Genomic DNA, 17,843 nt, shown 5'->3' with positions numbered 1-17,843 from the left:
CAATAGTTAATTCTTCCACAGTACTGCTTAAATGGGAAGTTTGTTGAGCCAATTTCTCCTCCATATCGTCCCTAACAGTGTCAACACTTTCTCTAGCAGCTATTAGTTCTGCTTCTACCTCTGCCTGAACTTGGTTAACCTTCTGGACTATACTCCTGATTTCTGAGGAGTATTTCATTTTCCTCATAAAACCTCTGAACCAATTTTTCAGTTTCTATTTTGAGGTCTGTTTTCATGTTGAAATTTTTCATACTTTCCCTTAATTCTTTCTTAAGATTAGTTTCTAATTTGTCTCCTAACTCTTTATTGTTTTCTTTGAGGTCGGCTTTATGACTTTCTTTTAATTCCTTGTTACTAGTTTCTAAGGTGGCGAATCTACTGTCCAAGGCAGCAACATTGCTGTTCAAGGTGACAAAATTACTATTGAAGGTGGCGAAAGTGCTGACAAACATAGCTTTAAATTCGTTCATTCCACTTGGGTCAGTTTCCTTGCCTGCGGGTTGGTCTCTTGTCTTGGGGTTAATTTGTATTTGTGGGTCTGTTGCCTCATCTAATTGTAGTAGCGACATTTGTGTCATTTCACTTGCTTGGGATTCATTACCTGATTCCGTTGGCTGGTCCTGTGGCCAGTCATACTCGCCTTCTCGGGATGCAGGTAGGTCTTCCTGCTGGCTGGGCTCTGTGTTCAGTTTGCCATCGGTGTGCTGGATTTGATACTTGGGTTATTGAATTTATGTCAGTAGGTAATGACCGGTTACAACTACATGATTGTAACTGTGTTCAAAAGTATGTTTTTGAAAACAAAACAGTGTAACCCTTGCTGCAAAATATATTGAAATGTTTATCCTGAAAGAAGCTATTAGAAAGTGCAAGGAAAAGGTGTATGTATATTTAGTTTTACAAAGATCAGAAACTTACATATAAATTATACAAGTATTAACATGTACAATTTTATACAAATGATCTGATGTGCTAATTAACTTTCATATAAACCAAATACAGTGACAGTGTGTCAGTTCATTTCTTTGTGCTCCTTGGTAAAATGTTGAAGCGAGTAACCCGAAATAATGAAACTGTCCAGCCAGGCAGAAGACCTTCTGTATACTCACGATGGAATCTAAAGTGGAGGTCAGAAGGTTTTATTGAAAGTAGTGCAGTAGAAGTAAAGTGAATTATTCATATAATTAAAATTACAGCCATCGGCAACCTTAAAGTGTTTACTTAATGTTAATTATAGAGTTGGTTGTTATCAAAACTAACAAAATTTATATTTTTGCAAATTCCAATTTAAGCACTATATAATATTGGCTATACTAGTTGTATCGGCCAACAGATTTTTAGTGTTACTCTTCTATTAGAATATTGTGTGGTGCAGTTCTCACCTTGTAGCAACTTCAACAAATATAAATGCACTCGATCCTCCATATTCTGTCCACTTCACAGCAACGAAAACCATGTCAACATCACAAAACTTCTGTTCTGAAAGAGTTGAATACAAAGTTAATTTAGAAAGTTTCAAATTAGCATTTCTCGGAGAATATATTAGCCAAGACATCATCCAAGAATCCTGCTTGATCTGTTTCGAAAATGTAAGTAATTCTGACAGTTTTGCTATTTTTTACATCTTTTAATAAATTAATAACGTGAGAAAAATAAGGTTTCCTAATAGGTAAGCAAGAATTATTAAAATAAATGTACTGATTAGTGGAAAGAAACTGATTCTTAGATTATGTAAGAAACCTGTGTTAAATTATAATATTGTATACTGGAGAGATCATAAATGATGAATTGAGGAGGGTGTGGAAGTGATTGTGACATACTTTAAGGTACTATCTCAGCATTTACAGGGACTAAGGTAAACAACAAAGAAATCTCAGGACATCCAGCTGAGAATCATATCTGGAAACTGATTCCTACAAAGCAGAAGGCCTAACAACAACTCAGTGTAATGTCTGGTGGTGAGAAAGGACACACTGCTTGCCAGAATGCGGGGAGTACACACGTCACCCATATACTAAATTATTTTGGTAGGAACAGAGCAGAGCAGATCCTGCATCATAAATATCCTATTTAGCATACTTTTTCTATTCATCTTAAATGCTGTTTCATTTTCCTGTCAGAAGCTTGAAAACAATGGTAAATTCTCCATGAAAGATTACTGGTCTATCAAATCAGAATTAACAAAAAAAAAAATATTTGACTACAGAAAGAGACAGACTCATCATGTTGAATGGAATTAAACAATTTACAGACTATTCAACTACATTTTATCAACTTTCGATGTGGTACAAATATAGTTATGATAATATGGAAAAATAGGGGCAGGGGTACTCATGACCTTGTGGGATTTGTTGATACTCCAATAGACAACCACTTCGGAAAGTTTGCGGGCCCTGAAAAAGGCCGTTTGTTCCACTGTGCGTGCGATGGAGAGTTGCAGCAGGTAGCAAAGCGCAGTTGCTTGGTCGCACAGCGTGGTAGCTGGAGACTTGCGGCAACTACATCGGTTGTCTGGTCGCTGGAGACTTGCGGCAACTACGTCGGTTGCCTGGTCGCAGATCGTGGTCACTGGAGACCTGCGGCAACTACGTCGGCCGCCTGGTCGCTGGAGACTTGCGGCAACTACGTCAGTTACCTGGTCGCAGTGAAGAGCTGATGACTCTGATGACTGTTCGCTCTGAACTGAATGTGATCACTGATGATTGCGAGCTTTGGGCTCCGCCTATTATACCATGCTCAATGGGTGGAGCGAGACTTGCAGTTGCGATTGTGAGTGCTGATTGGCTAGCGCACGTTATGATCTAAATGTGGGCTGGACAGCAAGTGCTGTATAAATATGAGTGCTGCCAGCAATGTGATTGGTTAGCGTATGTGATGATCTAGAGGTGGATTGGACATTGAGTGCTGTATAAATATGAGCGTTGCCAGCAATGTATGACTTTGACTTAGGAGTGAGTGTTGTCTGTTAGACTGGCGAACCAGCGTGTAAGTATCTGGGATGTTCCCACGACCTATTTAAAGGAACTTGAGAAACAAAATATGAAATACTCAGGATGGCCTTTCAGTCAAGTATCTAGTTACTGTTGGAAATGGGATAGTGCAGTCGGTAGAGAGTCTGGTTATGGACTTAATGACCGAGGGGTTGGGGTTCCAAGTCCCTGTAAGGTCAAGAATTTTCTCTTCTTCATGTCGTCCACACTGGCTCTGGGGCCCACCCAGCCTCCTATCCAGCAGGTAGCAGGGGCTCTTTCCCCAGAGAGTGAATCTGGCCACTCACCTCCAACTAACGCTGAGGTCAAGAAGACATGGGTCTATATATCCACTCCCCCATATGTCTTCATGGCACAACTTCACCTTTTATCTTACCTAGTTACTATTTCAGTTGATTGGTGTTAGTGAAAATGGGGCTTATTTTCTTGGTAACAGACATTTCACCTACCGACTATTCTCTGAAAGTGAACTCGTCTAGGAACTGCATGTTGAATATCTCCTGGTTCTAGTCCAATATGTCGCCTCTGTTCATCACTCCAAGTTGTCTCCACATCTCGTTGTAATGTAATTAATGCTTGCTTAGTCAATAGTCCTTTTAAGCTACTAAACAGATTCTGTGATACAAACATTGTAATTGTCGAAACAGCCTGGAGAAAAATGATTGAAATTAATATGAATGGATTGGATTAGAAGTTGTGAAGACTCAGAAGATTTTTATGGTTATGACACTGCAGTATAGTCCTCACAGGTGGTTACCATTATGAGACGAACATGGATGTCTACATCTGAAGACCAAAATCTAATTATGAACAGATTTTGTATTCATACTCTCAATTAAAAGCTATACCAATAAAGAAGATCTGAAAGAATACCACATTTGCCTGAATATAATGTACACATAAATTATGAAATACTAAACTGAAAAAGAAAATAAGTTCTGAGGTTTGCATGGCAGTAATTTTCTTCTAGTCTGTGACAATGTATGAACTCATAGGCAAATACATTTTGGAGGAACATATTGCTTCTATATTTAAGTGTTCAAGTGTTTTCCTACCTACTGTTCCAACTGGCCTGGACTGGTCTTCATTTCCCTTTCTTTTCCATAGGTCCAAGTGACCATCTTTCCTGCAGCTTGCCTATATATAACCAAACCAATTCCTACACAATTCAGTCCTGAAGATGGAGGCAACATGTTCCTCCAAAGTGTTGGTACCCACCTACAGGACTCCATGGTGTCATGACCCTTAAAACCACAAGTTCAAAAAAATTCTCTTTATATCGCACTTGTACAAAATATATTCACTAATCTCATATAAAATAAGCAATTATCATCATATTAAATAAGTGTGGGAATCTTTCATTCAAACTTTTTCATTGCAGACACTTTCAAATTGCTTTCCAGATTCGCTTAATATTAAAATTTTAAAACTGAAGTCATAGCATTACATTGGCCCTTTTCTTGGTTTTAAACAGACTGATTCTTCTTCCTTCTTCCACACTGTTCCACATTTGATAATTTCATCAGGACATTAAAAACATCGTTAGAATACTAATAGCATGTATGTCCATTCATATTAATCTTTATTTTGGCAAGAACTCCCTTTTATTGTTTCATGGCTTATTTAATTATGCTATTTCAACTGGCAAAGGTATGGAAGGAAACTGCTCTGGCATTGTCTTTTGGTAAGGTAGTATATCAGAGAAGAGAATTTTAAGAAATACAGAAGGAAAAGCCAGAAAACACACACACACAAAAATACAAAAAATTTAAAGATGGAACCCCTGTTTAATGTTCCTTAATTTACAGCCTTCCCTCATTTAACATTAATTTTTACTGACCTCAAGTCAGTTATCGCAATGTTAAATTTCCTCCATTTAAGATTTTCCTCAGGTTAGTACTCAAATTCATTGCTCCAAAAGAAACCTGAAATAGGGGTTTCAATGTTGTAAAATAAGATACAGGCTTGTTCTAAGAATGAAGAAGAATACCCAAGAAGATTTCAAACATTAAAGTAAAAGGGATATGCCAAAGAGAAAGACAGAGATCAAGATGGGAACAACAGGATGGGAAAGATATGATGAAAATGAAGGAACAAGGGAGAAAAACGAGAGGGAGGTAAATGGAGACACTGTTGCTAGACCACTCACATAAGGAAAAATAGCCAAGATGAAGAAGGCTCTCTGTGACTTTCACTGAAGGTAGAGCCTATTGAGAAATAGTAAACAAATGTAAGCCTGGATAGACATTCTCTCAACTGACACTCTAAGTGGGGAATACAAATCAGGAGTGCTATACATATGCCACAATGTTTGATGCTCCACCTTTTCTTTACAATCCAATTTACATTATAATTTACAGCATGTTATGATTTATTAGAATCATGTGTACATGATGCTGATATTATTATTCAAACCTACAACCTACAAGGCATAACTAATTTGTGGCTGCACATCTGTTTTGGTGACAAACACTAATAAAAATAAGAATGAGAGTGTCTCCACTTTTGGAGTATACATAATTCCCAATTGTATTCTTTGCTGTGCTGCATATGTCAGTGGCTTTCGTGCTCATTTACTACAGATAATGATGTATTATCAGAAAGCTTATCCTTACACATACCAAACTGCACAGAATCAAACTATCCTTGTGTTCCATTATATATTCATTATATCAAAAAATGCTTCAAGAGCAGGTTGTAGATGATAATGAGGTTTATATTTCATGTCATGTACCAAATTCTTGTAACTAGCTTTACACTTCATGTAAAGTAGGTGTTACATTTAACTAACACACAGTAATTAACTGAAATCTGTTCAACAGTTTCATGAATTTAACATGAAAATGGAAAGATGGCAACCTCCAGATGAGGCAGATATTTCAACACTTAGTGCAAAGAATACATAAATGGGGAGAACTTAAAACTGAATGAATGACAGGCTGTTAGGAAAAGTTGCATTTTGTGGCTCTAGTGACAAATGGAGATAAATACAAAACTGTAGTCAAAATATCTGTTCATGCATGTCACAATTTTCTTCATACCTGTTTTGTTCCTCTTCGAAATTCTGACTCGTCAAAGTGAGGATCCCAGGTCCGCTTTAGCATTCCAAAATTTAATTTATTGACCAACCATGCTATTGGATTTTGCATATAAAAGGCTTTTGGAACTGGGTGATTTTCTTTCCCAAAGTTTTCTGAAGTGTGATGAAACCATCGGCTAACAATGAAACAACTACGGTTAATTGTCACTATATGTTTGCTCACATGTTGTTTCCATTTAGTTTCTAAATTGATCTTAGTATGATTCAATGATGTCGCACCAAATTCAGCGTCACTGTGGTTCTTAGTTCTTAACGAATGACATAGACACTTAAAATGTGCTATGTGTAAGCAGGGACCCAACTTCTTTGGACATGATGAATGTCTTGACAAAGAATTTATTATGCTGCTAAGCAGTATCTTACTGTTAACACAGCCAGAAATTTTAATTTGAGCATACATGATGTCTGAAACAAAAAATACAAAAATAAAATCTGAAGAAATTGCAAATGGTCTTATATTAATTTACTTCACATCCTATTGCTTTAAAATACATTTTAACTTTATTGTCACACTTAGGCTTCCAGCTAGTTTATTTCCTTGAGGTTCAACTAAAAATGTGACTGCATTTCTCATCTCTATGCACTTATGCTCCACCCATTTCACCCTCCCTGCTTCATTATATGAATATATAATTACGAATTTTTTTCATCATCCTATTACTTCCTCTTTCTTAGGTCCAAATATTCTACAGCCATTATTAAATATTATTTATTCTTAAATAATGTAGTGATACTGTGGATCCAACCTCAAAAATATGTTGGCATGTTCAATTGTAATTCTCTACAGCTATGGATGAAATAAATAATAAAACTAAATTAGTTATTATGGTAGATCAAAAGTTAAGAAACATGGCTTAAGAGTATCCTTCCTACAAAGTTTCACAGGAACTGTTTTGGCAAATGTACTGTCAATACTAAGAGACAAACAGGACCTTGATAAGACATTTCACCTTTATGTTTGCATAAAAAATGCCTAAGCCTGTAGGTCAAGATAGGTTCAGTCAAACTTCAGGGTCTACACTATGTCACATACTTGAACTTCAGATCCCTGACTTGTATAAGTGGGACAGACTCCTAAATATGCATAAGATATTCCTCAAAGTATCAGTGAAAGGAAACCCTGCTTCTTAAATGTTAGTGCTGAGCGCAAAACCCATGATTCTATGTATTGGTTTAATGTCACACCAATAACATTCACCATGCATTAAAGTTTAATGAACAGTCTTGCTTTATATGTAACAAGGCAGACAGATGAGGACTAGGCGACTCCAGGAAAGAACATGCAATTAAAAGCTGCTCTAGTTTCATGCAATGCTGCTATTACTTGGTACTGTCTCTCACATCCATCTTGTCTAAGGCAGGTGGGGAGCTGAGAAATACAAAGGAACTAAAACTGGGAGGGCAGCTATGACCCTGATGGATACTGTCATCTAATGACTCATTTTTTCTGATTACAAACTACTTAATCAGCAGTGGGTTTCAGAGGACTGATCATCTGTCTCATATTGTATGGAACACATGAGTTGAGACTAGTAAAGGCAAACCTGCAAAAGTAGGTTTTGAACAAGAGTCCTTTAAAATTTTTAAAGATGTGTGTATGAAATATACTGTAATGTGTCGGGAATCCAGAAGAGTCACGTCTATGGAAACGCTAGAATAGACCGTTGCATAGGAAACAACAATTGCTATATTGTAGTTCTAACAGGAGTCTCCACGGTTATAATAGAGGGTTCGTTGCATAGCAGCAACCGAGGTTATAAAACGGGGTTGAATGCATTCGCACAGTTAGTCTGGATCCAACCGCTAAAGAAGACAGTCCAGTATCGCCGAGATATTGTAAGCAGTAATTGTAACACTGCAAGAGCTGATGATTGTAAGGTGTGCGAGGTGATCGAGTGGAATAAATTCGCTATATCAAATACCACGGCGTAAACTTATTTGTAGCGTGACACACACAACACGCTACAATACATTTTAATATACATAAAATTATGAAGTGCTGACCTAAAAGACCAATGCAGTAGTAACAAATATTCACCTCTTGATGCTTAAAATGGAAGAAATGGCCAATCACTATGCTATTTACATAATGCAATGCATACCATGAAATCATTACTGTATTATAATGAAGTATATAAAAGTGTAACTCCAACTTCAACAATTTTACCAAGACAACACATATTTGTGATAACATGAGCTGTCTGTGAAAACATTTATATTGCCTGATGTCTGAAAATGGTTGAGACATCTAGAGAAGAAATTAGTACATAACATATGTAACTTGAATACAGTTTATGTAAAACACAGGTTGTTCTGTACTAACAGTTCAGTAGAGTGAATCATACACACATATTTTTAATTCCAGCTAAAATTTCTAGATGGGCATACATGACATTAGCAGTGCATGGACCACATGCTGAGGAACATTACTTAACCTTTAACATATGAATTTTATATATATCTATCAGCAAGTAACACCCTGCTGTGGCCGAATGTTATATTTATATAAGGCAGGACAGGTGCTCATTTTGGGAGTAAACCCAGGCTAAGTCATGTCAGTGGTTCAATCATTAGCTCTGAACAATGAAAACGTTTATCACAACACTGGTTTTAATACTATTTACGTTTAGATATGACTGTTTATGACCTGGTCAGCCAAAAGCAGCCCAGCTTCGTTTTGAGAACTGAGGAGTAAATATTCACCTGTGCTCGCAGATTAGTGCTTCCAGAGCTTTCAAGGAAGTGTGACTATTCAAGGATTGGTTTTCAGTAGTGAATTATCAGTTAGGAAGTCAGTGTCGGATTGTCATATATTTCTTTATTTTGTGTCTCAGAAGACATATAAACCCACTGAGTCAGTATTACTTTGTGAGTAAAAGGCATCTTTGTCACTGTGACTTTCGGTATCAGTGTCGGACTGGCACTCTTCGACTAGTATTATAATTACTCTGCATCACTGTTCTGCGAGTATTACTAACAGGTGAGAGTGTCGCTTTGTCAATCAACATAATTTATTCGATTTAGCCCCCCAAGATGATTCTTCAATCGCACGAGGTGAATATCATGGTCAGTGGCGTTTCTTGGGGGAGGCCAAGTTCATCTGGGGCCCAAATGAGTCGACTGGAGGTGAAACATTCACAACATTGACCAACCAAAGGGAAACAAAGACGTTGTGTGTGTTCACTAAATAAGAAAAGCAGGAGCACCCTTTTCTATTGTAAAAGTGTGATGTTGCGCTGTGTGTCATGGACTGCTTTGAGAATTGACACATGTGCGTCAGAATGTGAGGTATCATACTCTGTGAAGTGAGGCAGTTCAAACTCGTGTACAGTCTGAACAAAATATTATTGTACATAGTGATTACATTTACAAAATCACCATATCTCAAGGTTGAAGAAAAAGCTATGGGTAAGTCCTTTGGAATTTCATAACATATATAATAAAGATTATACTTTGCATTTCATGACAAAATAATCACAGTTAATTTTCATTTGTAAAAACTGCTCTTTTGTGTATATGTAGAAAATTTTACTGTCTTTCAGGCTGTTTTTAGTTCGTATTTCTATGTTGCATAGAACGGAAAATATGTAGTCTTTTTCTGAAAGTCTGCAATGTTAAAGGCTTAGGGGCCATTTAAATTCTGGCTGCAGGGGATGCTGGCAATTTAAAAGTCCGTACATTAAAGGTTAACCAGAAAGAAAGGTGTTGATCCCAAATTTCACCATTACAGGAAAAGGAACTTTGCACAAAGAGCTGTAGCTTTTGAGATATTACATGAGTTAGTCCAGCGAGAGTCAACTGAAACTTCAGAGGAACATAATGCCCCCCTCTTCAGGTTTATAAACACACCATACAAGAAACTAGCATGAAGCAAACAAACATAGCAAACCCCATTCAGTCCAGTCCAGTCCAATAAATTGCTTCTGGCCATTGCCAGCGCAGTCATTCTTGCTTTCAAGCCCTGGTGGGGTGCATGACTTCATTTATATTTGGAAATGGGGTCTCTGCTTCACTGAAAGCAGGGGTTTGTTCCCCTGAGGAGGCACCACATTTGTTGCACTACAGATTCACATGACTGTACCTGCACTCATGCAGTGTTCAGGTAAGACATTTCTACTTCATGGACAGCATGCATCCTTTGTCACTTTACAATGTACAATTCTTGTGCACAGGATATACACAGGATATCAGTCAATGCAGACTTCTGCATCAGATTATGCCTTCTTATGGCCTCTCCTTGTTCAATTGCATGTACACTTGGATTTAGGAGGTTCTGGATGACTTACACCTGTTACCTGCATAATTTTGTTATATAGCTGTACACACAAGGAATTCTGGAGCCATGTGTATTTCATGGACTGGTGTGTGACTGTAAAAACTGCCGACAGCACGGAGAACTCGGTTCTGTAGGTGCTGCAGTTTTAAGAGGTGACCATTTGCCACACACTTCCAGTCAGAACAGGTATAAGCCATTACTGACCTAATTTTGAGCTTTATAAAGAACAATTTCAGTAATGTTTAAATGATCACTTCTGAATAGGGTGTATGTTCTTATATGTATTCATATACGTAGCCAGGGCCTTGACTGTAGTCCTTTTGATATGGGGCCTCAATGTCATCCTCCTGTTGAATATGACACTGAGATACTTTGCATTATCTACAAACGGGATGCTCCCTCCATTTAGTTGCAATATGTCCTCAGGGACTATTTAAGAATTTTACAGGAGACAGCCTGGGTTTTCCCTTCATTGATCTTTATGTGTCAGCACTCACACCATGACTTCACTGTAAATAGGCCATACTGCAATTTGCAGAGACAGAACATTAGTGTTTTGATGTATTACATAAACAGGTATTGCCTGCACACAGGCCAAAAAGAGTTCCACGTGATGTTGGGAATCCTTTATACTCGTATATAGTTTGTACAATTGTTTCACAATAACACAGGATTATATGGCCTAGCAAGTAACTTGCAAGCCACCCAGTCTACTATCACTGGCTCTCTCTGAGAAGCAGAGTGAGACAATAAAAGACAAGACAAGAGTGATTAACCTGGGTCCTTAAATGGCTGCTTGTGCCATTTGGAAACAGGGCAGCACGAGCGAATATGAGGGAAACCTCATGCACCTGGTGAGCAGGGAAATGGGTAGGGTTGGAAAGAAGTCAGTGCTGGTTATAGGCATGTTGTTACAGGCGAAAATGCACAATCACATCACAACGGAAGAGAATCCAGGGAGAAAGAAAGAAAGGCTCAAGGCTGATTGTTTCCCGGATGGGGCACAGAACCTCCAATCAAAATTTCCATGTTTGCATAAGCAAATATTTCATCCTTACACTTACCCAAAATATCTATATCCTCTATTTACGTAGTACGTTATACCAATGCTATCACCAAATTCACCAATATTATCTCACAGGCCGCGCCATGGCTTAAGCGGTTAGTCGCTGGCTTCCTACCGTTGCGGTCTAGTCAAGTGGGATTTGTGATGGACAAAGTGGCGCAGGGGCAGGTGTTCCCCAAGTACTTCGGTTTCCCCTGCCAAACCTCATTCCATCAAATTCTCCATAAGCATTATCACCAGTACCGGTACAATAGGACATATGGAAGCAGACGTGCCGTGGGGACATAATATGGATTCCACCTCAGCCTATATACAATCTTAACTAGTGTAATCTACTGTAATCTATCGTAAACAATTGTAAGTATTGTAACTTTATTCTCTTATTGTAATCAGCCAATGTACAGTAACTGACTCATCCTATATCATGTAACAATGATCTACTGAGACGAAATAAATAAATATCCAACACACTGCTAAGTAATGTGCACATCAATCAGTCCCTAACCAACAAATTTAATGTACATAGCCCTTTTACTTGTATTCAAGATCACACATCCTGCACTGATGGCAAACACAATATCATTTAATATCAAAAGTCAAATTTATAGCTGTCTCAATTGTCGTTTTACTTTTCTTCAAGAAAAATTTTCCAGAAATATATTTCTGGACGCTGACTCACACATACTAACTTTTTTATTATTATTATGACGTTCATGACATCAGATCGGATCCGTGGCGAGGGTGGCGAACATGGTGCTTGATATCGTTTATATCAATGCTGTGAACATGGAGGTATGATACCGTATGATGGGTATGATGAGCATGATGAGTATGATACAGTAGTCGTATTGTCGTACGAAGTGGTCGATGTTTATATGCCGTGAAGGTAAGTATAATTTATTTTGTGAAAGAAATTCCGTTTACAACTGACTTTCACTTTAAATGCGAACGTACCTGTATTTGAAAGATGTTATTTTATCCAGTCTTATAGGATGACGCCGTTCGTTAAAAGTTTGAATGAATAAGTTACGAAGGTTTGCATGAGCTGTAACCTGTTAAATACAAATTCCCATATCCACGAATGTAGTATACCCAGTATTTGATTAGTTTATTGCTTTAAGATCAGAACACTTTTACATGAATTAACCTAACTGGTCTGATTAACATCTGAGTGCCTGTTTTGAAGATAAGTTTCTAAATTTTTAGAAACCAGTTCACATTCCCTGATAAATACTAACTACATCTCACATAACGCTAATATTATCACCTACAGAATAACAGCAATATAAGGAAACAAAAGACTGCCATTGTGATATATTTTACTTTGAGAGTATTATGTTTACATGGCATAAAACAGTTCATTAGAACTGTCTATAATACATTAAGACTGTAAATTCATTTCTGTGGTAACTCACATAATGATGCCATTTATGTAAAGTAGATAATTAATAATTTTTTAAGATAACAGAAAGCCTCAAATCTTACATAACAGATATGTTTCTCTTTTCTCAGGAAATTATGGATAGGAAAAAGGACATCGGAAAGTTGCCAGCCCTAATTGCCAGCATAAAGATTGAACCAGGAACTTTAGGAGCAGCCCCAGGACGTCTTCCATCATTTGGTGGGCGTCGAGACCTCACTCTTGGATCATGTGGCCCAAGCAGAATAAACCACAATACTGAATCAAAGCCCAAAAGAATATATGCACCAAACCTCAATGTTCAGAGAAACAAAAATAAAGTGTATGCATCAGTCTTTATTTTGTAAGAATGTGTAAATCTGAATGTTTTGTAGTATTGGTAATTGAGTTTATAATCAAAATAGCATATAACTTAATTATTAAACTGGAAGTTTTGTCATGTAATTTCAGAATTCTAGTTAATTTTGTTGCAGGGACATAATATGATACTCTCATGACAAGCCTGTTGAGAAGAAGTGGATCTTATATCCCTCAGTTTATTGAAACAGTATGAATGTATGTATGTATGTATGAATGAAGGGGTAGGCCTTCTCAGCCCTTGCACTTAGACCTCAGTGGTCCATTGTGCTTCCCCCCTTTTTTTTTTTAATTATTCCCTCAGCAACCCCACGCTTTGGATGAAGCGCAGGATTTTGGACGTGGGGATGCCAAAGTAGTCACTTGGTTCCATAAAGTACTGACCCAAGTGACGTAGTCTTAAATAAGCTAAAGCCTCACATTTACACAGGATGTGTGTGGCTGTTTCATTTTCTATCTGACACCTCTCACAAGTGGGACTGTGACTTAGTCCCAGTTTGAACAGGTGTCCTTTGAGGTGAAAGTGTCCTGTAAGTAGTCCTACCACCCATCTTAGTTGGTTCCTCTTGAGCTTCAACAGTTCCTTCACTCTTTTAGCGGAAGGTCCTCGTATGAGTCCCTTAGCCTGCCTGAGTCCAGTTAAGGATTCCCAGTATTTTTTATGTTTTATGTTAGTCCAGTTCCTGATTGCCTGTTTGGCAACTCCTAGAGAGATGCCACAGGCTGGTTCAGGTCCTATGAATGGATGTTCAGCTCTAATTTTGGCTAATTGGTCTGCTGCTTCATTTCCAGCAATACCCTCACGCCCTGGCACCCATATCAGTTGTACCCTGTTATGTTTGGGCAGTTCCATGAAGGTTTGGTGGCAATCCCAGACCAATTTTGAATTGATCTGGTGTTTGTCAAGTGCTTTTGAGTGCTGCTTGGCTGTCAGATAGAATGTAGATGTTCCTATTTCTATAGTTCCTATCTAAATTCTCCATAATACATGCTTTAATGGCATATACTTCTGCCTGGAATACTGTCGTGTACTGCCCAAGGCTGAAACTAAGTTTCCGCTTTGTGCCATGGCAGTACACACCAGCTGCAGTGTCCTTATTTGTCTTTGAACCATCTGTATACCAGATCAGTCCCCCTTTTCTATCGGGCCGAAACCCGTCTTCCATTCACTCCTGTCAGGAAATCTGACCATGAAGGGTTTTTCATATACATGTCTCAGTATCATTTTGTCAGACCCCAATTGTAATATGTGTTCCTGCAGAGGCCAGGGCAGGAATTTACTGTCTCCAGTGCAGTGGACAATGGAAACCTAAATCCGATGGTTTTGGCCATGCATACATGACTCAGGACATGGAAAAAGAAGTTAATTATTCATGAAATTTATGTTTACAAGTTAGTAGAACTAGAATTTGTCCCCAAACAAGAGAAACTCGTCTATACTATAGAAACAATGATCAAGTAGGAATGTTTTCAAAGTCTTTTTAAACTTTTATAGTACTGGTATCTCTTTAATATATTGTGGCAACTGATTTAACATACAAAGTCCAATATTATTGAAATTGTTTTTGTATGGACTCCTAAAGCTGTCCATGTGTGTAACTAATTAAACACTATGCCATGGAATGTATGGGGGAATGGATGTATAGATCCAAGTTTTCTTGACTTTTGCACTAGCTGGAGGTGAGTGATCGGCTTCATGGCCTGGCCACTTTACCCCCTGTGGAAGAGCCCCTAGATCCCATTAGTTAGGAGGCTGGGTGACATGGCGAAGAGAAAATTCTGGTCCCTACTGGGACTCAAACTCCGAACCCTCAGTCCAGCCCATAAGGTGCAATACTGACTGTGCTATTCCAGCTCTAAGAGTGAATGTATTGTAACGTGTCTGGTGTCCAGAAGAGACGCTCCTATGGAAACACTAGAATAGACCGTTACATAGGAAGTAACAATAGCGTCACTGTAATCCCAACAGTGAGCCGTTGTACCGAGAACATCGAATCTCCACGGTTACGAGAATACGCGAAGGTTCCCACAGAGACAACGCGATAACAATGGGTTATTGCGTAGGAAACGCGGAACCAACAATGCAACGTCTCCACCGCTATAAGAGAGGGTTCGTTACCTAGCAGCTGCCAAGGTTATAAAAGCCCAGCTTCGACGAGAAGTCTTCAGTCCAGGAACATCCGTCGCAGAAGACAGTTGAGGTGCCACAGTGAATAGTTACTGTACTCGTGATTGTGTAAGCGTGAAGAACAATAAAGGTTCTACAGAATTCGAAGACGGCGTGAATTTATTTGTAGCGTGACACATAAAACACGCTACATTGGTGTCAGAAGTGTTACGAACTTAAACACGCCACTAACAGATTGTTGTGCATCGAGTATTTTACTTCTACAACATGGACATGGAAAAGATGATGGAAATGTTGGCAAGAATTGACGCCAACGTGAAATCTAATCAAGTAAAAGCGGAGGCCTACCAGGAAAAGGCAGACGCCAGACACGAAGAAATATTGGGCATAAGAGAAGAGATTAGAACCAACAAGGTCCTAATGGATACAAAGCTGGAAGAACTTGCAGAGAGAATAGAAAAGACACAAATCGAGCTAAATACAGCAGAAATGCACCACGACGCGGCGGCGAAGAAATTCCGTGAAGATCTCACAAAATCCCATAACGAAACCTGCAGAAGAATTGAGGAGGCCAAACGCGAGTCCCAAGCCCGGTTGGACGAGACAAGGCAGATGAGGGTCCAGGGGCCAAACACGTCAGTAATCAGCACGGGCATCGCTCAACCACCGACTTTTGACGGGATTACGACGTGGAGCGTGTTCCGCCGACAATTCGAGGTCGTAGCGGAACACAACAAATGGTCGGACTGGGACAAGGCTACCTACCTAATCACCGCCCTGAAAGGCCGTGCGGCAGATGTACTACCCGGCATCCCGATGAACACGGCCTATGAGGACACGCTCCAGGCGCTAGAGGACCGCTTCGGGGACCAACACTTTGCGGCGGCCTATCGCTGCCAACTGACAACGAGGATACAGAACCCCGGAGAGTCCCTACAAGACTTCGCCACAGCCATTGAAATGCTCGCCCGCCGTGCCTACCCCAACCTACCGGCAGACTACGTAGCAAGGGAAGCGGGGAAAGCATTCACGTATGGGATAGGCGACCCCGACATCAAGATCCAGCTGCTCCTGGGAGGGGAGAAGACAGTGAACGAGGCCCTGCGACAAGCCCTAGAGCTGCAGGCCGTACTGGTAGCAGCCAGACCCCACGAAAATAACAACACGTACCGGAGGTACCGATCCTTCCCCACCCAACGAAGAAACGCACAACGGTCAAGGTGCTGGAACTGCAGGGAGTCAGGGCACTTCGAGAGCAACTGCCAATACGGCAGAAGAAGTGAAAATGGACAGCGCCCAGACGGACGAACTAGAGACAGGCGAGAGTCGCCCAGGAGACCAGAGTGGCAGCCCGGCAACAAGGAGACAAGTCGGAGGAGTGACCAACCGGCGGGAAACGGGCAAGGGCCGGCGGACAGGGGCGGACGCCGGCGTATGCACTAAGGCCCCCCCACTACGCACTCACCGACATCACAGAAAAAGCCAACACCAGCCTGGTCACCCAAGGGTGGGTCGGCGACAAACCGTGCCAGGTGACAGTGGACACCGGAGCATACGTCACGGTGGCAAGACCGGATATCGCCGCCGGATGGCCTGAGAGGCAGCCGAACCCAGACTTCACGCTACAGACCGTGTCTGGGGGATCCCTACCGATCCTGAAAGAAGCCTTGTTAACCCTCACCCTGGGTCGCCGACCACTAAAAATGTAGGTTTTTGTCGCGAATATCACCAATGAGCTCATCCTGGGACTAGACATACTGCGCGCCTATGATGCGTCTGTGGACATCGGGCGCCAAACCTTGCGGCTGGCGGAGGAAGAGGTACCACTATGGAGCCCGGGACCGGCAGCCCGTCCATCCAGTCTGATAGTGGCCAGAGACCACGTGATACCCGCGCAGTGCGAGGAAGTAGTGATGGCTAGGATGGAGAACCCTCTGGGGGCGGAGAACGGTCTGGTAGAAGCAAGCCCATGGGCAAACCCGCCAGAAGGAGTCTACATAGCTAGGACCCTAGTTCGAGACTGTCAGGAAGTACCAGTGAGGGTCGTAAATACCACCCACAGCGACCACAAGCTCAAGATCGGCTCCCTTCTGGCGCACTGTGAGCCAGTAACACTCATGGCTTTGCCCGAGGTGGAGCAGCCCCCAACACCAGGCCTAACATCGAAGTTAGCGGACGTGACCAGGGCGGCCAAGCCACACTTGAACACCCTAGAGTTTCAAGAGCTAGAGGAGCTCGTGGCCGAGTACGTGGATATCTTCGCAAGGAACAGCGAAGATTACGGACGGACAGACAAAGCGTACCACCGCATAGACACCGGGGACGCCCGACCAATCCGACAAACACCAAGGAGAGTACCCCTGGCAAAACAATCGGAAGTGAAAGAAATGCTCGTCAACATGCAACGACAGGGCGTTATAGAAGAGTCGGACAGCCCTTGGTTGTCCCCAGTCGTCTTGGTCAGAAAGAAGAACGGGGAACTCCGCTTTTGCGTGGACTACAGGAA

General features: G+C 40.5%; 1 protein-coding gene and 1 long non-coding RNA gene across 2 annotated transcripts; one reads left to right on the top strand and one right to left on the bottom strand.

The window, feature by feature from the left end:
* Window positions 1-240: 240 nt before the first annotated feature.
* LOC111874398 lies at window positions 241-12,115 on the bottom strand. Its single transcript, XM_033755438.1, has 6 exons — window positions 12,062-12,115; window positions 8,095-8,168; window positions 6,032-6,495; window positions 3,440-3,638; window positions 1,383-1,479; window positions 241-1,117 (listed from the first exon to the last, which is right to left on the bottom strand). The coding sequence occupies exons 3-6, from the start codon at window positions 6,488-6,490 to the stop codon at window positions 1,018-1,020; spliced, it is 855 nt and encodes a 284-aa protein (XP_033611329.1). The 5' UTR covers window positions 6,491-6,495; window positions 8,095-8,168; window positions 12,062-12,115; the 3' UTR covers window positions 241-1,017.
* Window positions 12,116-12,161: 46 nt separating this feature from the next.
* On the top strand, window positions 12,162-13,296 carry LOC117283087. The gene is made up of 2 exons (XR_004514105.1): window positions 12,162-12,318; window positions 12,945-13,296. It is a non-coding gene; the product is annotated as an uncharacterized LOC117283087 (long non-coding RNA).
* Window positions 13,297-17,843: the final 4,547 nt, after the last annotated feature.

This window comes from Cryptotermes secundus, unplaced genomic scaffold (genome assembly GCF_002891405.2).
Source record: "Cryptotermes secundus unplaced genomic scaffold, Csec_1.0 scaffold251, whole genome shotgun sequence".
In the NCBI taxonomy this organism is placed as follows: Eukaryota; Metazoa; Arthropoda; class Insecta; order Blattodea; family Kalotermitidae; genus Cryptotermes; species Cryptotermes secundus.
The sequence above is the reverse complement of the archived record's forward strand: the minus strand, read 5'-3'. Positions and strand labels throughout refer to the sequence as shown.